The 22,143-nt window shown below is 42.5% G+C and overlaps 1 protein-coding gene across 1 annotated transcript in view; it reads left to right on the top strand.

Moving 5' to 3' along the window:
- LOC106573610 (potassium/sodium hyperpolarization-activated cyclic nucleotide-gated channel 2) overlaps positions 1-21,855 on the top strand; it is a 139,517-nt gene extending 117,662 nt beyond the window's left edge. Inside the window, exon 8 of the mRNA XM_014148809.3 lies at positions 17,065-21,855. Within this exon, the coding sequence (XP_014004284.1) occupies positions 17,065-18,062 (998 nt within the window). The 3' untranslated portion in view covers positions 18,063-21,855. The remainder of the gene's footprint in view (positions 1-17,064) is intronic.
- Positions 21,856-22,143: the final 288 nt, after the last annotated feature.

Below are 22,143 nucleotides of genomic sequence, written 5' to 3'. Positions count from 1 at the left end.
TAAGATACCCATTACTTTCTAGTTAGGGTTTTATCTAACATTAGTATGATAACATCCCAAAACCATTCAAATGATAACATACTTTTTTTTCCTTTGAATGTTCACATAACATTCACAAACATGTTGTGCACAACATCTTTAACAACCACAACAGAACATTCCCCAAAAGTTCTCATTAGGTTTCCATGTAATGTAATAACCCAATTTACCAGAAAAAATGGTTCTGTGAAAGTTCCCAGAACATTCGTTAGGTTGCGGCAAATGTTAGCATGGTTAACCTCTTAGGGCTAGGGGGCAGTATTTACACCGCCGGATAAAAAACGTACCCGATTTAATCTGGTTACTACTCCTACCCAGTAACTAGAATATGCATATACTTATTAGATATGGATAGAAAACACCCTAAAGTTTCTAAAACTGTTTGAATGGTGTCTGTGAGTATAACAGAACTCATATGGCAGGCAAAAACCTGAGAGATTCCTTTACAGGAATCAAAAACCTGAGAGATTCCTTTACAGGAAATGGCCTGTCTGACCATTTATTGGCTTTCTTTGACATCTCTTTCCAAAACAAAGGATCTCTGCGGTAACATGACACTTCCCACGGCTCCCATAGGCTCTCAGAGCCCGGGAAAAAGCTGAATGTCGTCATTCCAGCCCCAGGCTGAAACACATTATCGCTTTTGTCAAGTGGCCGATCAAGGGACAGTGGGCTTAGGCGCGTGCACTGGTCGCCCCCGTCTTTCTTTTTTTCCCTCTGTTTACCGAAACGCAGATTCCCGGTCGGAATATTATCACTTTTTTACGAGATAAATTGCATAAAAATTGATTTTAACCTCTATGGGCTAGGTGGGACGCTTGCGTCCCACCTACGTAACAGCCACTGGCAGCCTGTGGCGCGATTTTCAAAACCGTAAAAATCCTATTACTTCAATTTCTCAAACATATGACTATTTTACAGCTATTTAAAGACAAGACTCTCGTTAATCTAACCACACTGTCCGATTTCAAAAAGGCTTTACAACGAAAGCAAAACATTAGATTATGTCAGCAGAGTACCAAGCCAGAAATAATCAGACACCCATTTTTCAAGCCAGCATATAATGTCACCAAAACCCAGAAGACAGCTAAATGCAGCACTCACCTTTGATGATCTTCATCAGATGACAACCCTAGGACATTATGTTATACAATACATGCATGTTTTGTTCAATCAAGTTCATATTTATATCAAAAACCAGCTTTTTACATTAGCATGTGACGTTCAGAACTAGCATACCCCCCGCAAACTTCCGGGGAATTCGCTAACATTTTACTAAATTACTCACGATAAACGTTCACAAAAAGCATAACAATTATTTAAAGAATTATAGATACAGACCTCCTCTATGCACTCGATATGTCCGATTTTAAAATAGCTTTTTGGTGAAAGCACATTTTGCAATATTCTAAGTACATAGCCCAGGCATCACGGGCTCGCTATTTAGACACCCGGCAAGTTTAGCACTCACCATAATCATATTTACTATTATAAAAGTTTGATTACCTTTTGTTGTCTTCGTCAGAATGCACACCCAGGACTGCTACTTCAATAACAAATGTTGGTTTGGTCCAAAATAATCCATCGTTATATCCGAATAGCGGCGTTTTGTTCGTGCGTTCCAGACACTATCCGAAATAGTAAAGAAGTGTCGCGCGCATGGCGCAATTCGTGACAATAAAATTGTAAATATTCCATTACCGTACTTCGAAGCATGTCAACCGCTGTTTAAAATCAATTTTTACGCCATTTTTCTCGTAGAAAAGCGATAATATTCCGACAGGGAATCTCCTTTTCGGCAAACAGAGGAAAAAATCCCAAAGGCGGGGGCGGTCGGGTCACGCGCCTAAGCCCAGTGTCCCTTGATCGGCCACTTGAGAAAGGCGATAATGTGTTTCAGCCTGGGGCTGGAATGACGACATTCTGTTTTTTCCCGGGCTCTGAGCGCCTATGGACGACGTGGGAAGTGTCACGTTAGAGCAGAGATCCTTAGTAAATGATAGAGATGGAAAAGAAGTTCAAGAAATGGTCAGACAGGCCACTTCCTGTAAAGGAATCTCTCAGGTTTTGACCTGCCATTTGAGTTCTGTTATACTCACAGACACCATTCAAACAGTTTTAGAAAATTTAGGGTGTTTTCTATCCATATGTAATAAGTATATGCATATTCTAGTTACTGGGTAGGAGTGGTAACCAGATTAAATCGGGTATGTTTTTTATCCAGCCGTGTCAATACTGCCCCCTAGCCATAAGAGGTTAAACCTGAAACAAATATGCTATTTTAACCTCATCAAATGGACTATTTTGGAAATTGTGGAACATTGTGAGAATTGTTAGATTTTTATTTTATCCTTATTTTACCAGGTAAGTTGACTGAGAACATATTCTCATTTTTATTTTATTTGTAATTTTTTGTATTTATTTTTATTTCACCTTTATTTAACCAGGTATGTTGCAACTAGTTTGCAACTGCGACCTGGCCAAGATAAAGCAAAGCAGTTCGACACATACAACAATACAGAGTTACACATGGAATAAACAAACATATAATCAATAATACAGTCGAAAAATCTATATACAGCATGTGCAAATGAGGTAGAATAAGAGAGGTAAGGCAATAAATAGGCCATGGTGGCGAAGTAATTACAATATAGCAATTAAACACTGGAATGGTAGAATATGCAGAAGATGAATGCGCAAGTAGAGATACTGGGGTGCAAAGGAGCAAGATAAATAAATAAATACAGTATGGGGATGAGGTAGATTGGATGGGCTATTTACAGATGAGCTATGTACAGGTGCAGTGATCTGTGAGCTGCTCTGACAGCTGGTGCTTAAAGCTAGTGAGGGAGGTAAGAGTCTCCAGCTTTAGTGATTTTTGCAGTTTGTTCCAGTCATTGGCAGCAGAGAACTGGAAGGAGAGGCGGCCAAAGGAAGAATTGGCGGCCAAAGGAAGAAGTGAAATATACCTGCTGGAGCTCGTGTTACGGGTGGGTGCTGCTATGGTGACCAGTGAGCTGAGATAAGGCGGGGCTTTACCTAGCAGAGACTTGTAGATGACCTGGTGCCAGTGGGTTTGGATTTGGGTGTAGGAGAAGTGGGGGAGGTTTGGGCGAGTTGCTGTGAGGGGTGGAGGGCTGTTGATCGGGGTAGGGTTAGCGAGGTGGAAAGCATGGCCAGCCCGTAGAAAAATGCTTATTGAAATACTCAATTATAGTGGATTTATCGGTGGTGACAGTGTTTCCTAGCCTAAGTGCAGTGGGCAGCTGGGAGGAGGTGCTCTTATTCTCCATGGACTTTACAGTGTCCCAGAACTTTTTTTGAGTTTGTGCTACAGGATGCAAATTTCTGCTTGAAAAAGCTAGCCTTAGCTTTCCTAACTGCCTGTGTAAATTTGTTCCTAACTTCCCTAAAAAGTTGTATATCACGGGGTCTGTTCGATGCTAATGCAGAACGCCACAGGATGTTTTTGTGCTGGGCAAGGGCAGTCAGGTCTGGAGAAAACCAAGGGCTATATCTGTTCCTGGTTCTAAATGTTTTGAATGGGGCATGCTTATTTAAGATTGTGAGGAAGGCACTTTTAAAGAATAACCAGGCATCCTCTACTGAAGGGATGAGGTCAGTATCCTTCCAGGATACCCCGGCAAGGTCGATTAGAAAGGCCTGCTTGCTGAAGTGTTTTAGGGAGCGTTTGACAGTGATGAGGGGTGGTCGTTTGACCGCAGACCAATTACGGATGCAGGCAATGAGGCAGTGATCGCTGAGATCTTGGTTGAAAACAGCAGAGGTGTATTTGAAGGGCAAGTTGGTTAGGATGATATCTATGAGGGTGCCCGTGTTTACGGATTTGGGTTGTACCTGGTGGGTTCATTGATGATTTGTGTGAGATTGAGGGCATCAAGCTTAGATTGTAGGATGGCCAGGGTGTTAAGCATGTCACAGTTTAGGTCACCTAGCAGCACGAGCTCTGAAGATAGATGGGGGGCAATCAATTCAAATATGGTGTCGAGGGCACAGCTGGGGGCAGAAGGGGGGTCTATAGCAAGCGGCAAAGGTGAGAGACTTGTTTCTGGAAAGATGGATTTTTAACTTCTCTAGGGCCGGCGGGACGAAATCGTCCCACCTACGTAACAGCCAGTGGAATCCTGTGGCGCGTTATTCAAATACCTTAGAAATGCTATTACTTCAATTTCTCAAACATATGACTATTTTACACCACTTAAAGACAAGACTCTTGTTAATCTAACCACACTGTCCGATTTCAAAAAGGCTTTACAACGAAAGCAAAACATTAGATTATGTCAGCAGAGTACCCAGCCAGAAATAATCAGACACCCATTTTTCAAGCTAGCATATAATGTCACAAAAACCCAGAAGACAGCTAAATGCAGCACTAACCTTTGATGATCTTCATCAGATGACACACCTAGGACATTATGTTATACAATACATGCATGTTTTGTTCAATGAAGTTCATATTTATATCAAAACCAGCTTTTTACATTAGCATGTGGCATTCAGAACTAGCATACACCCCGCAAACTTCCGGGGAATTTACAAAATTACTCACGATAAACGTTCACAAAAAGCATAACAATTATTTTAAGAATTATAGATACAGAACTCCTCTATGCACTCGATATGTCCGATTTTAAAATAGCTTTTCGGTGAAAGCACATTTTGCAATATTCTAAGTAGATAGCCCGGCATCACAGGGCTAGCTATTTAGACACCCAGCAAGTTTAGCACTCACCAAAGTCAGATTTACTATAAGAAAAATGTTATTACCTTTGGTGTTCTTCGTCAGAATGCACTCCCAGGACTTCTACTTCAATAACAAATGTTGGTTTGGTCCCAAATAATCCATTGTTATATCCAAATAGCGGCATTTTGTTCGTGCGTTCAAGACACTATCCGAAAGGATAAAGAAGGGTGACGAGCATGGCGCATTTCGTGACAAAAAATGTCTAAATATTCCATTACCGTACTTCGAAGCATGTCAACCGCTGTTTAAAATCCATTTTTATGCCATTTTTCTTGTAAAAAAGCGATAATATTCCGACCGGGAATCTGCATCTATGTAAACAGACGAAAGAAAATAAAGCATGGGGTCGACTCGGGCACGCGCCTAAGCCCATAGTACTCTGATCGGCCACTTGCCAAAAGCGATAATGTGTTTCAGCCAGAGGCTGCCTCGATATCATTCAGCTTTTTCCCTGGCTCTGAGAGCCTATGGGAGCCGTAGGAAGTGTCACGTTACAGCAAAGATCCTCAGTCTTCAATAAAAAGAGCCAAGATGAACAACAACTTGTCAGACAGGCCACTTCCCATATAGAATCCTCTCAGGTTTTTGCCTGCCATATGAGTTCTGTTATACTCACAGACACCATTCAAACAGTTTTAGAAACTTTAGGGTGTTTTCTATCCAAAGCCAATAATTATATGCATATTCTAGTTACTAGGCAGGAGTAGTAACCAGATTAAATCGGGTACGTTTTTTATCCGGCCGTGTCAATACTGCCCCCTACCCCCAACAGGTTAAAAGTAGAAGTTAGAATTGTTTGGGTACAGACCTGGATAGTAAGACAGAACTCTGCAGGCTCTCTCTGCAGTAGATTGCCACACCGCCCCCTTTGGCAGTTCTATCTTGTCGGAAAATGTTATAGTTAGGGATGGAAATTTCAGGGTTTTTGGTGGACTTCCTAAGCCAGGATTCTGACACGGCCAGAACATCCGGGTTGGCAGAGTGTGCTAAATCAGTGAATAAAACAAACTTAGGGAGGAGGCTTCTAATGTTAACATGCATGAAACCAAGGCTTTTACGGTTACAGAAGTCAACAAATGAGAGCACCTGGGGAGTAGGAGTGGAGCTAGGCACTGCAGGGCCTGGATTAACCTCTACATCATCAGAGGAACAGAGGAGGAGTAGGATGAGGGTACGGCTAAAGGCTATCAGGACTGGTCGTCTAGTGCGTTCAGAGCGGAGAGTAAAAGGAGCAGGTTTCTGGGCGTGAGAGAATAGATTCAAGGCATAATGTACAGACAGAGGGTATGGTAGGATGTGAGTACATTGGAGGTAAACCTAGGCATTGAGTAAAGATGAGAGAGGTTTTGTCTCTAGAGATGTTTAAACCAGGTGATGTCACCTTATATGTGGGAGGTGGAACTAAATGGTAGGTTGAGGCATATTTACAGCAACGACCTGGGGAATAGTTACAGGGGAGAGGAGGGGAGATGAATTAGCCAATTTGAATGTTCTGTGCAACCTACAGTACCAGTCATTCCAGAGTTTTTCTTTATTTTGACTATTTTCTACATTGTAGAATATATTGAAGACATCACAACTATGAAATAACACATATGGAATCATGTAGTAACCAAAAAAACTGTTAAACAAATCACAATTTATTTTATATTTGAAATTCTTCAAAGTAGCAACCCTTTGCCTTGATGACAGCTTTGCATACTCTTGGCATTCTCTCAACCAGCTTCATGAGGTAGTCACCTGGAATGCATTTCAATTAACAGGTGTGCCTAGTTGAAAATTAATTTGTGGAATTTCTTTCCTTCTTAATTAATGCGTTTGAGCCAATCAGTTGGGTTGTGACATGGTAGGGGCGGTATACAGAAGATAGCCCTATTTGGTAAAAGACCAAGTCCATATTATGGCAGGAACAGCTCAAATAAGCAAAGAGAAATGACAGTCAATGTGGAAAATTTCAAGTGCAGTTGCACTTGAAGGGAAGACCCAGAGTTACCTCTGTTGCAGAGGATAAGTTCATTAGAGTTAACTGCTCCTCAGATTGCAGCCCAAATAAATGCTTCAGATCAAGTAATAGACACATCTCAACATCAACTGTTCAGACGAGACTTTGTGAATCAGGCCTTCATGATTGAATTGCTGCAAAGAAACCACTATTAAAGGACACCAATAATAAGAAGAGATTTGCTTGGGCCAAGAAACACAAGCAATGGACATTGGACCGGTGGAAATCTGTCCTTTGGTCTGATGAGTCCAAATTTGAGATTTTTGGTTCCAACCGGCTGTGTCTTTGTGAGACGCAGAGTAGGTGAAAGGATGATCTCTGCATGTATGGTTCCCACCGTGAAGCATGGAGGAGGAGGTGTGATGGTGTAGGGGTGCTTTGCTGGTGACACTGTCAGTGATTTATTTATAATTCAAGGTACACTTAACCAGCATGGCTACCACAGCATTCTGCAGCGATACACTATCCCATCTGGTTTGCACTTAGTGGGACTATCATTTGTTTTTCAACAGGACAATGACCCAAAACACACCTCCAGGCTGTGTAAGGGCTATTAGACCAAGGAGAGTGATGGAGTGCTGCATCAGATGACCTGGCCTCCACAATCACCCAACTTCAACCCAATTGAGATGGTTTGGAATGAGTTGAGCCGCAGGGTGAAGGAAAAGAAGCCAACAAATTCTCAGCATATGTGGGAACTCCTTCAAGACTGTTGGAAAAGCATTGCTCATGAAGCTGGTTGAGAAAATGTCAAGAGTGTGCAAAGCTGACATCAAGGCAAAGGGTGGCTACTTTGAAGAATCTAAAATCTAAAATATATTTAGATTTGTTTAACACTTTTTGATTACTACATTATTCCATGTGTTTTATTTCATAGTTTTGATGTCTTCACTATTATTCTACAATGTAGAAAAAAGTTAAATAAAGAAAAACCCTTGAATGAGTAGGTTTGTCCAAACTTTTGACTGGTACTGTATGCAACATCCCAAACTCCCATAACTTAATTAAATGTTCTGGAAACCTTTAAAGAACTCAGAAAGTCTGTTCTGTCAACATTCTTGTAAAATCAAAGGAAGGTTTTGTGCACCCTGATACAAACACTATCTGAATGTCAGCACAACTGGACAGTATTTGTGTTTTGGGAACCTATCTCTTGTCATATCCCTACAATGTTCCCACAACTTAAAGAAACATTCTGAGGACCTTTAAAGTGGAACTGACAGCAAACTTTAGCAATATGAAATTTCATGTGAAGGCCGAATTACAGAGGAGGAACTTCTTGATGCAATTAAAGCCTTTAAGTCCGGGAAAACTCGGGCTGGATGGCATACCAGTGGAAGTATACCAAACTTTTTTTTGATATACTCAGAGGACCATTATTAGCATGTTTTAACCACTCCTATATGAACGGTAGATTTTTGGACACGCAACAAGAAGGTCTGATTTTATTATTACTGAAAGAGGATCCAAGTGCTATATATAAAGATCCAGTACATTTAAAAAATGGAGGCCTCTTAGACTTCAGTGTTGTGATGCAAAAATTCTAGCTAAATGCTTGGCACATAGAATTAAAAAGGTTTTGTCAGATATTATTCATCCTAATCAGACAGGTTTTTTACACGGACGATACATTGGAGATAAAATAAGACAAGTACTGGAAACAATAGAATACTATGAAATATCAGGGAAACCAGACCTGGTTTTCATAGCTGCTTTTGAAAAGGCTTTTGATAATGTACGACTTGAGTTTATATATAAATGCCTGGAATAATTCAATTTTGGAGAATTTCTTATAAAATGGGTTAAAGTTATGTATAGTAACCCTATGTGTAAAATAGTAAATTATAGCTACATCTCAGAAAGTTTTAAACTGTCAAGAGGAGTAAAACAAGGTTGTCCACTATCGGCATAGCTATTTATTATTGCCATCAAAATGTTAGCTGTTAAAATTAGATTCAACAATCATATTAAGGGATTAGAAAACCATGGCTTAAAAACAAAGGTGTCATTATAAGCTGATGATTAATGTTTTCTTTTAAAACCACAATTAGAATCCCTCCACAGCCTCATAGAAGAAATAGATACTTGTTCTAACCTCTCTGGATTAAAACCAAATGAGTGTTCTATATTACATATTGAATCACAAAAAAATCTAACTTTTACATTACTGTGTAGTTTATCAATAAAATGGTCTGATGGGGATGTGGACATACTCGGGTATAGAGATCCACAAAGAAATAAATGATCTCACTCCAATACATTTTAATAGAAAGTTAGCAAAAATAGATAAGATCTTGCTACCATGGAAAGGAAAATACCTGTCTATTTGTGGAAAAATCACCCAGATTAACTCTTTAAACATATCACAGTTCACCTAATTGGTTATGGTTTTGCCTACCCCTCGTGGCCTGCTTTTTAAATTATATGAACAAAAAAGAATCAATTTTATTTGGAATAGCAAGCCAGACAAAATTAAAAGGACATATTTATATAACAAATGTGAATTTGGAGGGCAGAAATGATTAAATATTAAAGCATTAGACCTCACACTAAAGGCATCAGTCATACAAAAGTTATACTTAAATGCGAAATGGTTCTCTAGTAAATTAGTAAGAATGTCTCACCCCCTGTTCAAGAATGCCATTTTTCCATTTATTCAGATTACAACTGCTCACTTTCGGTTATTTGAAAACAAAATCATCTCCAAAATATTGTTATTTTTTAAACAAAGTTGGTTGCAATTCCAGTTTAATCCACTTGAAGAAGACAGCACAAATAATGCAACAAATATTGTGGTTAAACTCAAATATACTAATTGATAAAAAAAACGTATTTTTCGATAACATGTTTAAAAAGGTATAATCTTTGTAAATGGTATCATAAATAGGACTGGTGGAGTTATGTCACACATGCAGCTAACACAGACATATGAAAATGTCTGCTCTACCCAAAATTACAACCAACTAATTGCAGCATTACCACAAAAATGGAAGAGACAAGTGAAAGGGGGAAAAAGTAATTAACTTGTCTGTCAGCCCTGCATTAAAGACCAAAAATGGTCAAAGAAATGGTGATAAATAAAAATATATACCAGTTTCATTTAAGGACCAAAACATTTACAGCTGTGCCATATAAATTGCCAAATAGTTGGGAAGAGATTTTTGATGTACCCATTCCATGGCACATGGTTTATGAATTGACAGGCAAAACGAGCCAATTGTTCTGAGCCAATTGCAATTTTCCTAAGTCCTTTTTTGTGGCACCTGACCACATGACTGAACAGTAGTCAAGGTGCGACAAAACTAGGGCCTGTAGGACCTGCCTTGTTGATAGTGTTGTTAAGAAGGCAGAGCATCACTTTATTATAAATAGACTTACCTTTTAGACATTTTAGTCATTTAGCAGATGCTCTTATCCAGAGCGACTTACAGTAGTGAATACATACATTTCATTTCTTGCAATTTTTTTTTGTACTGACTTCTCCCCATCTAAGTTACTACTGCGTCAATATGTTTTGACCATGACAGTTTACAATCTAGGGTTACTTCAAGCAGTTTAGTCATTTCAACTTGCTCAATTTCCACATTATTTATTATAAGCTTTAGTTGAGGTTTAGGGTTTAGTGAGTGTTTTGTTCCAAATACAATGCTTTTAGTTGTAGAAATATTTAGGGCTAACTTATTCCTTGCCACCCAGCCTGAAACTAACTGCAGCTCTTTGTTGAGTGTTGCAGTCATTTCAGTCGCTGTAGTAGCTGACGTGTATAGTGTTGAGTCATCCCCATACATAGACACTATGGCTTTACTCAAAGTCAGTGGCATGTTGTTAGTGAAAACTGAAAAAATCAAGGGGCCTAAACAGCTACCCTGGGGAATTCCAGATTCTATCTGGATTATATTTGAGAGGCTTCCATTAAAGAACATCGCCTGTGCTCTGTTAGACAAGTAACTCTTTATCCACATTATAGCAGGGGGTGTAAAGCCATAAAATATACATTTTTCCAGCAGCAGACTATGATCGATAATGTCAAAAGCTGCACTGAAGTCTAACAAGACAGCCCCCACAATCATTTTATCATCACTTTCTCTCAGCCAATCATCAGTCATTTGTGTAAGTGCTGTGCTTGTCCTTCCCTATAAGCATGCAGAAATTCTGTTGTAAATTTGTTTATTGTGGAATAGCATTGTATCTGGTCAAGCACAATTTGATAACAGGCTGATTGGTTGGCTATTTGCGCCAGTAAAGGGGGCTTTACTATTCTTGGCTAGCGGAATGACTTTAGCTTCCCTCCAGGCCTGAGGGCACAAACTCTCTTATAGGCTTAAATTGAAGATGTGGCAAATAGGAGTGGCAATGTCGTCTGCTATTATCCTCAGTAATTTTCCATCCTGATTGTCAGACCTTGGTGGCTTGTCATTGTTGATAGACAATATTTTGTTCACCTCTTCCACACTGACTTCACGGAATTCAAAAGTACAATTCTTGTCTTTCATAATTTGGTCTGATATACTTGGATGTGTAGTGTCATCATTTGTTGCTGGCATGTCATCCCTAAGTTTGCTTATCTTGCCAATGAAGAAGTATTTAAAGTAGTTTGCAAAATCAGTGGGCTTTTTGATGAATGAGCTATCTGGTTCAATGAATGAAGGAGCCGAGTTGGCTTTTTTCCCCAACATTTTATTTAAGGTGCCCCAAAGCTTTTTACTATTATTCTTATCTTTGTTTCATAGTGTAGTTTATTTTTATTTAGTTTAGTCACATGATTTCTTAATTTGCAGTATGTTTGCCAATCAGTTGGGCTGCCAGACTTAATTGCCATACCTTTTGCCTCAGCCCTCTCAACCATACAATTGTTCAATTCCTCATCAAGCCAAGGGGATTTAACAGTTTTTACAGTCATTTTCTTAATGGGTGCATGCTTATTAGTAACTGGAATAAGTAGTTTCATAAATGTGTCAAGTGCAGCGTCTGGTTGCTTCTCATCACACAGCACAGACCAGCAAATATTCTTTACATCATCAACATATGAATCATTACAAAAATTATTGTATGACCTCTTGTACACTATTTTAGGCCCAGCCTTTGGAACTTTGGTTTTCCTAGATATGGCTATTATATTGTGATCACTACATCCTATGGATTTGGATACTGCTTTAAAGCAAATATCTGCAGCATTAGTAAAGATGTGATCAATACATGTTGATGATTTAATTCCTGGGCTGTTTGTAACTACCTTGGTAGGTTGACCAGGGTAGTTACACTTGCACAAAGTCAAGGATTTTGTAGGCATATAGTCAGCTGTATGATTAAACAATTATACCAAACAGGTGCTAATAATCATCAATCCAATATGTAGGTTGAAACACAATCATTAACTGAAACAGAAACAGCTGTGTATGAGGAATAAAACTGGGCGAGGAACAGCCAAACTCAGCTAACAAGGTGAGGTTGCTGAAGACAGTTTACTGTCAGAAGTCATACACCATGGCAAGACTGAGCACAGCAACAAGACCCAAGGTAGTTATACTGCATCAGCAAGGTCTCTCCTAGACAGAAATTTGAAGGCAGACAGGGGTTTCCATATTTGCTGTCCAAGCTCTTTTGAAGAAGCACAAAGAAACGGGCAATGTTGAGGACCGTAGACGCAGTGGTCGGCCAAGGAAACTTACTGCAGCAGATGAAAGACACATCCTGCTTACTTCCCTTCACAATCGGAAGATGTCCAGCAGTGCCATCAGCTCAGAATTGGCAGAAAACAGTGGGACACTGGTACACCCATCAACTGTCCGGAGAAGTCTGTCAGAAGTGGCCTTTATGGAAGACTTGCGGCCAAAAAGTCATATGGGCTGGACTCTACCTTTCTTAAAAACTACAAAGAGTCACTCATTGGCCCCATTACTAAGGTCACCAACACATCTATTGGTCTGGGGGTGTTTCCAAGGATATGGAAGTCAGCCATAATAACGGCCATCTTTAAATCAGGCGACCCTGCTGATGTGAGTAACTACAGGCCCATTAGTATACTACCTGTAGTGTCGAAGGTTGTTGAAAAGTATGTAGCAGAACAACTGATTTCCCACCTCAACAACAGCCCCTTCACATTACACTCCATGCAGTTTGGCTTCAGAGCGAAACACTCCACAGAAACGGCCAACTGCTTTCTTCTGGAAAATGTGAAGTCCAAGATGGACAAAGGGGGCGTTTTTGGGGCTGTGTTTCTGGACCTAAGGAAGGCTTTCGATACTGTTAACCATGAGATTCTCATCACAAAATTGTCCAAGTTCAACTTTTCCCCCGATGCCTTGAGATGGATGAAATCATACCTTGAAGGCAGAACTCAGTGTGTCAGAGTGAGCAATGAGCTGTCGCCCACTCTTAGCTATGATGCGGGCGTGCCCCAAGGGTCAATACTGGGGCCCCTCCTGTTCAGCCTGTACATTAATGATCTGCCTTCCGTCTGCACTGGGTCTGAAGTTCAAATGTATGCAGATGATACAGTGATATATGTGCATGCAAAGAGCAAACAACAAGCTGCACAAGAACTCACTACTGTAATGGTCCAGGTTACAAAGTGGCTCAGTGACTCGTGTTTGCATCTCAATGTGAAAAAAACAGTTTGCATGTTCTTCACAAAGAGGGCAACAGATGCTACTGAGCCAGATGTCTATGTGTCAGGGGAGAAGCTCCAGGTGGTATCTGATTTTAAGTACCTTGGAATCATACTTGATTCCAACCTCTCTTTTAAAAAGCATGTGAAAAAGGTAATTCAAATAACCAAATTCAACCTAGCTAATTTCCGATTTATACGAAATTGTTTGACCGCAGAGGTAGCAAAACTGTATTTCAAATCGATGATACTCCCCCACTTAACATACTGCTTGACTAGTTGGACCCAAGCTTGCTATACAACATTAAAACCTATTCAGTCTGTCTACAAACAGGCTCTCAAAGTGCTCGATAGAAAGCCCAATAGCCATCATCACTGTTACATCCTCAGAAAGCATGAGCTCCTGAGTTGGGAAAATCTTGTGCAATACACCGACGCATGTCTTGTATTCAAGATCCTAAATGGCCTAGCTCCCCCTCCACTCAGTATTTTTGTAAAACAGAAAACCCAAACATATGGCAGCAGATCCACAAGGTCTGCCATGAGAGGTGACTGTATAGTTCCCTTAAGGAAAAGCACCTTTAGTAAATCTGCTTTCTCTGTGAGAGCTTCCCATGTCTGGAATACACTGCCATCAGACACACATAACTGCACCACATATCACACTTTCACAAAATGCATGAAGACATGGCTAAAGGTCAATCAGACTTGTGAACATAATCCCTAGCTGTGTATTGCCGCTTTCCATGTTGTCTGTTGTCTGTTGCTTGTGAGGTGTGGAAACACTTGTTGTTTTTATGGATTTTGTCTTGTTGCTTTTTGTTCTATGTTGCTCTGTCTGTATGCTACATCTTGCTTGTCCTATGTTGCTCTGTCTGTATGCTATGTCTTGCTTGTCCTATGTTACTCTGCGTGTGCTCACTGTTCAATGATTGTCTATATTGTAATTGTTTTTAATAACCTGCCCAGGGACTGCGGTTGAAAATTAGCCGGCTGGCTAAAACCGGCACTTTTACTGAAACGTTGATTAATGTGCACTGTCCCTGTAAAAATAAAATAAACTCATATCTCCGATGTGGAAACAAGGCCAAGGGACTCAACTGTGCATGAAAACCCAGGAACTGGGGTGGAGAAGAATGGCAGCAGGTGCTCTGGACTGATGAGTCAAAACCTGAAATATTTGGCTGTAGCAGAAGGCAGTTTGTTTGCCAAATGGGCTGGAGAGTGGTACACGAATGAGTGTCTGCAGACAACAATGAAGCATGGTGGAGGTTCCTTGCAAGTTTGGGGCTGCATTTCTGCAAATGGAGTTGGGGATTTGGTCAGAATTAATGGTCTCCTCAATGCTGAGAAATACAGGCAGATACTTATCCATCATGCAATACCATCAGGGAGGCATCTGATTGGCCCCAAATTTGTTCTGCAGCATGACATCGACCCCAAACATACAGCGAAAGTCATTAAGAACTATCTTCCGTGTAAAGAAGAACAAGGAGTGCTGGAAGGGATGGTATGGCCCCCACAGAGCCCTGATCAACATCATTGAGTCTGTCTGAGATTACATGAAGAGAGAGAAGCATCTGAGGCTGCCTAAATCCACAGAAGAACTGTGGTTAGTTCTCCAAGACGTTTGGGCTAACCTACCTGCCGAGTTCCTTCAAAAACTGTGTGCAAGTGTACCTAGAAGAATTGATGCTGTTTTGAAGGCAAAGGGTGGTGTAACGGCGTTTGTCGGAAGAAGGGGACCAAAGCGCAGCGTGGTAAGTGCTCATGATTTATTTAACTATGAAACACACGAACAAAACGAAAAGCCAAACAGTTCCGTCAGGTAACGAATACAAAACAACTACCCACAAACACAGGTGGGAAAAAGGCTGCCTAAGTATGATTCCCAATCAGAGACAACGAGAGACAGCTGCCTCTGATTGGGAACCATACTCGGCCAAAACAAAGAAATAGAATGCATAGAATGCCCACCCCACACCCTGACCTAACCAAAAGAGAAAAAACACGGTTCTCTAAGGTCAGGGTGTGACAGGTGGTCACATCAAATATTGATTTGATGTACATTTTTCTTCTTTTCACTCACTTTGCATTTTGTTAATTGATAAATATAAACGATTAACATGTCTATTTTTGAAAGGATTCTTACTTGACAGCATTTTTTCACACCTGCCTAAAACTTTTGCACAGTACTGTATATCGTCTGTGATGTCCCCACAATCAAATGAAACATTCTGGAAAATCTTTAAAGATTAAATGGGTTCTAGGAAAGTTTTTGTAACATTTATTCAAATATTCTATAATCATCAGGTCGACTGGACACTTTTTGTGTTATGAGAACATTTGCCAGACCTAACAAACGTTCTGGGAGATTTCACTGAACCAATTTTGGCTTACTGGAAGTAGACTGGATTCACTGAACTCTATCCTGACCCTAAAGACTCATCATGCAATTAGCCTTTTTGACTTGACGCATAGGCTATTGTACAGAGCAGCCACCCACTCTGCTGTGAACTAGACTAAGTTGTATCATACTAGCTAGTTATGCAGCTTGAATAAGAGAGAGTTAATGTGCCTGTCAGACTCCATTGTGTGTCCCATCTCCTCCAAGTCCCTCAGACTATCTCATGTACCAGTTGGAGCCCAATTCTACTTTATGTTTTTATGTGGGTGTCGCACTATTTGTTTTTAAGAGCCCAATAGAGACGGACAAGTTGAAAATCCCCTGCTGATGGAAAAAACAAAGCGTACAGATGCAACTCAGAAACATGAGAGGGGAGCGGAAGTAATAATCAGAGGAGTTTTTATGTGTGTGTTCAATTAGAAATGTTTTGAAAGCTGGGGAGATGAGAGAGATGGATCTGGGATCTCACTGGCTGCCTGTGTAAGCTCCGTGAAGGAAGCAATTTCAGCTGCAAATTGGTTTCTCCCCCTACACCACCACCAACCCAGCCCCACACACACACACACAGACACACACACACACACACACACACACACACACACACACACACACACACACACACACACACACACACACACACACACACACACACACACACACACACACACACACACACACACACACAGAGAAACGCACGCACGCACACACACACACACACAAACACACACTCATGCCATATGCACGTGTTCCTCCTCCTCACGTCTTCTCTGGGTGACTCTGCAAAAACACTGGCCACCCATCCTCACCGCAAGAGATCTGTGTGTGTGTGTGAGACATAATTTGTGTTTACAATTCAGCTTGGGGACATACACACAACACAAACACACACGAGTAAAAACATCTACAGTGAACTCACTGACACACATACTGATGCTCGAGCGTCTCTTCCCTTGTCAGTGCAAAATTAACGTCTGTGAATTCAATTAAAGACTAACCTCCAGATAGGCAGGCTGAAACAGTGTATAAATACATGTCTGTCCTGCTTCCAGCTGCCCCAGACTATTTTCTGCTATGTCAGTGACTGCTATAATACCAACCAATTAGGGGGGAGAATTATATTATTGTAGGACACTATCAGGAGTAGTCATTGGCTATTGCTTTGTATAATGTATTGATTATGCTGATTCTACAGAGGAACAGTGTCTGCTCAGTCTCATCTCTCGTCTTCTGTCTCACCTCATCAGGGAAGAAGAACTCGATCCTAATGCACAAGGTTCAGCATGACCTCAATTCGGGCGTCTTCAACAACCGGGAGAACGAGATGATCCAGGAGATTGTGAAATATGACCGTGAGATGGTGCAGCAGGTGGACCTGCATAAGCCCCATGCCATGTCCATGTCCAACCCACTCACACATGGCGGCATCTTCGCCCCCCCTGGCCCTCCCCAGAGCTCAGCCATCGCCACTCTCCAGCAGGCTGTGGCCATGAGCTTCTGTCCCCCCATGGTAGGTCCTCTGGCAGGGGGTGGGGGCCTGCAGTCCCCCCGGATGGTGCGGAGGTTCAAGGTGATGCAGAGTGTATCCAGCCCTGTGCCCGCCTCCCCTCCCCCCCAGACCCAGCAGACCATGCATCCCCAGCTGCACACCAGTGGTGCATTCGTCACGGCCCTCTCCAGCCCCCCCATCCAGAGCCCCTTACCGGCTGGGGGACGGACATTCCAGTACAGACATCCCTCTTCTGGCTCCCAGCTCTCCCTGGTCCAGCAAGTTGTGCCCAGCCCCACACACAGGCCCAACACCCATAACAGCACCCGGTCTCTGCACATGGGCAGTCTGGGTCAGAATGCCAGGGCACTGTCCGCCTCTCAGCCCTCCCTGCCCCAGGGAGGGGCTCATCCCGTGGCTCCCTGTCCATCACAGTCCACCCGTGTCTCCTCCACCTCCATCGGGCCCTCTCAGACCCCCTCGGGCCATGCAGGGGTCAGGAGCGCTATGACTCATAGGATGGTGCTTCCCCACCAGATGTCTGCGGGGGCGTTCCCTCTAGCCTCCCTCCCGGGGACTGTTACATCGCTGGGGATGGGCATGGGGATGGGGATGGGCATGGGGGTGGGCATGGGAGTGGGCATAGGGGCAGGCTTGGCACCAGCCCTGCTGGACTCAGGATTACCCAAGAGGGATTCTATAGCCAGCCTCCCTGAGACAGACCGTGCCAGATCGAGGCTCTCTTCCAATTTGTGACCTTTATTCCTGTAGAGCCAGTGCTTTTTGGTTGTGGGAACTCTAAAGGTTTCTTCCTTCTACACTATAATTCTCCCTGTCTCGCGGGGCTAAATCTGACTTAAAGAATGTATGCTGTGTGATTGGTGATGACAGGGAGAGAGAGACAGGAGCTGATGGAAAATGTATGACTAACAATATGAAGTCTGTATACAGAGTTATTGTCATAGGTGGGATGTTTCTACTCCATCCACAGACAGATACCGACCGTACGTAATGGTAGCACCTTCTCCCCACATCTCTTCTCCTTTATTTGCTGTGTTTACTGTAACCATATTCAACATACATAACGTCTGTCACCCACTATCTATATACTCCCAACAATACAAACTGTCTGGGACAAGAAGAAAATCTGGGACCTGCTTCAGATGACAACGATGACGTCCACACTTTGCAGAAGTGTTCTGGGATTTCCTCTTTTGTCTATGGACCGGCTTTAGCACAAGTTCTACTCATGCCACTGTAATATTGTTTCAGAAAACAAGATAATGCTAAATGTTTTTTTTTTCACATCACATTTTAAATGAATGCATTCAAAGGCTATAAAGGGAATTGTTTGCCATTTGTATTTTATTCCAGTTGGGCTTCTACAAACACAATATGGCCTGGGATTAGTAATATATCACTGAAGAAAATAAAACTATGATTGTAACATTTGAAGCCATGTCCTCGTCCATAAGTGTGTGTATGGGTATAAGTATGACTATGAGTGTCTTCATAAGGAATTAATATAATATATAGCTCATCCCCCCTCTCTCAAATGGTCTTTGCAGAAGATGGTGTAGGTATGTTTAATTTTTTTGCTATGGAATCTACCGTATCATACATGACATTCCATTCTGACTTTGCCTTTTCAAAACACTACAGCTTGGGATCAAGTGATACAGTTTCAATGAGGTCATCCGTCCCCATAGGATGATGCATATGCATGTTGATATGGGTTATGAGTCACATGAATATCAACATACTGTAAATCAACATACTGTATTTCAATAAACCCTGATGGAATTTCATATCAGGTTATTTGCATAGTTAAGTTTAGAATAGGCAGTTCATAGTTTTGCTTTCCTTAAAAGATATCCAAGATAATAGTCTGGCTGAAGTTCTGAATGCACTTTGCAGCGTAATTGACGATGCTAATATCCGGACAGAGCATGTCCAGGCAGAGACTGATTCCTCGTGGTTAGATTGCATACATAATTCCATTTAATGAATACATTAAACTTTTCATTGATACATTTCATCTCATCTGTATTGTCCATCCATTATAAGACTTTTTTTAGATTAATAGAAATTCTAAACAAATCTATTTTTTCCCCCCCCTTTCCACTCAAAGTCATACAGTAATATAACATCTCATTAAGGTAGACTGGGTGTTCAATGTGCATAATGCTTCTGCAATGCTCCCAACTAAATGCTCCCATTCCATTCTAATCTGTAGCAAGGGCAGCGCAGACATTTTGGAGGGTGCATTGTGATGTGTTTCCTACCGCAAGTGTTGCCACTAAATGTGTTTATCGGCCTCAGCGGCCTCCGCTGATTAGTGTCCAAAAGCATTAGAGGAAGAGGCTTTCCAAGCTCCAATATCCAATTTATCTGCATCTCAATCATCCCCCCCCCCCTTCCCCCGCCATTACTATGTAATGAGGGAGAAGATTGGACCCCCCCAGGCCCCATTTATTTTTGACTGTTATTACTTTCCTTCAATTGTGTTTCGTCATGAGTTTTACTGTATCATTCAACTTGAGGGTGGTGAAAGACAGTAGTACAAGGTTGTGGGTTTGGAAAGAATTCGTTGCTAGCAATGATGCCCAGTGAAACTTCTTTGGGAACTTTCATGTGCTTTAAGGGGAAGTACAGTGCCTTCAGAAAGTATTCATACTCCTTGACTCATTCAACATTTTGTTGTGTTACAGCCTGAATTCAAAATGGATTAAATGGATTGATTTTCTCAGCCATTTACACTCAATACCCCATAATGGCAAAGTGAATAATTTACGTAAGTATTCACACCCCTGAGTCAAAGTCAATACTTTGTAGAAGCCCTTTGTCGTCGATTACAGCTGTGAGTCTTTCTAGGTAAGTCTCTATGAGCTTTCCACACCTGGATTGTGCAACATTTGCCCATTATTATTTTCAAAATTCTTTGAGCTCTGTCAAATTGGTTGTTGTTTATTGCTAGACAACCATTTTCAGGTCTTGCCATAGATTTTCAAGTAGATTTAAGTCAAAACTGTAATTTGGCCTCTCAGGAACATTCCCCGTCTTCTTAGTAAGCCCTGTCTTCTTACAGTGTAGATTTGGCCTTGTGTTTTAGGTTATTGTCCTGCTGAAAGGTGAATTCCTCTCCCAGTGTCTGGTGGAAAGCAGACTGAACAAGATTTTCCTCTAGGATTTTGCCTGTGCTTAGCTCCATTCCGTTTCTTTTTTATCCTGAAAAACTCCCCAGTCCTTAACGATTACAAGCATACCCATAACATGATGCAACCACCGCTATGTTTGAAAATATGGAGAGTGGTACTCAGTAATGTGCTGCATTGGATTTGCCCCAAACATAACACTTTGTATTCATGACAACAAGTTCATTACTTTGCCACATTTTTTGCAGTATTACTTGAGTGCCTTGTTGCTAACAGGATACATGTTTTGGAAAATGTGTATTCAGTACAGGCTGAATGTGAATTTAGTTGTCACATCCTGGCCAGTAAAGGGGTCATTGTAATTGTAGTATGGTCAGGGCGTGTGTTTTTTTTTTTCTGGTTCTAGGGGATTTTGGTTCTAGTTTTCTATTTCTATGTTTCTTTTTCCATGTTTGGCCGAGTATGGTTTCCAATCAGTGGCAAGTGTTTTTCGTTGTCTCTGATTGGAAGCCATATTTAGGCAGCCTGTTTTTTCCTTTGGGTTTGTGGGTGGTTGCTTTCTGTATAGTCTGTGTACCTTGCAGAACTGTTGATTGTTGGTTTGTTGTTTTCGTTTAAGTGTTCACTTTATTATTAATAAAAGAAGATGAGCACTATACCCGCTGCGTTTTGGTCACCTTTCATCGACGCCTGTGACAGAACCACCCACCGAAAGAAGACCAAGCAGCGGGGTAAGGAGCAGGAGAAGTATTTGGAGTCGTGGACGTGGGAGGAGATTTTAGATGGGAAGGGACCCTGGAGGCAGGCTTGAGGAACTGGAGGAAGCGAAGGCAGAGCGGCGCTACTATGAGGCGCTGTATAAGCCAAGAGGCAAGTGCGAGAAGCAGCCTCCACATTTTTTTTGGGGGGGGGGGCACATGGAGAGTTGGGCAGAGTCAGGGTGGAGTCCTGAGCCAACTCCCCGTGCTTACCGTGGGGAGCGGGTGACGAGGAGAGCACCGAGCTATGCGGAAATGCCCACGGTATCGCCCATACGCACGCACAGTCTGGTACGGTCAGTACGGGCTCCGCAGCGTTGCCGGGCGAGAGTTGGCCGGCAGCCAGGGAGAAGTGAACTGGCGCAGCGCATCTGGCCGCCGGTGCGTCTCCTCGGTCCAGCTTACCCTGCGCCTGCTCTACGCATGGCAGCCCTCACTCTCCAGCATAGCCCAGTTCGCCCTGTGCCAGCACTCCGCTCGTGCCGGGCTACACTGACCATTCAGCCAGGACGGGGTGTGCCAGCCCTGAGCTCCAGACCGCCGGTGCGCCTCCACAGCCCAGTGTGCCCCATGCCTGCTCTGCGCACCCAGTCTCCTGTAAGTCTCCCCAGTCCGGGGAGACCGGTCCCAGCTCCACACAGGAGGCCTCCAGCGACGCTCCCGGCGGAGTCAGGAGCCGTCGGGCAGCGACGCTCCTCAGCCTGGAGCCTCCAGCGACGCTCCCCAGTCAGGAGCCTCCAGCAACGCTCCCCAGTCAGGAGCCTCCAGCGACGCTCCTCAGCCCGGAGCGTCCAGCGACGCTCCTCAGCTCGGAGCCTCCAGCGACGCCCTTCAGCCCGGAGCCTCCAGCGACGCCCCTCAGCCCGGGGCCTCCAGCGACGCCTCTCAGGCCGGGGCCTCCAGCGACGCTCCTCAGCCTGGAGC

This window comes from Salmo salar, chromosome 16 (genome assembly GCF_965601325.2).
Source record: "Salmo salar chromosome 16, fSalSal1, whole genome shotgun sequence".
Classification (NCBI taxonomy): Eukaryota; Metazoa; Chordata; class Actinopteri; order Salmoniformes; family Salmonidae; genus Salmo; species Salmo salar.
Note: the sequence above shows the minus strand (reverse complement) of the source record. Positions and strands in the feature narration are given on the sequence as shown.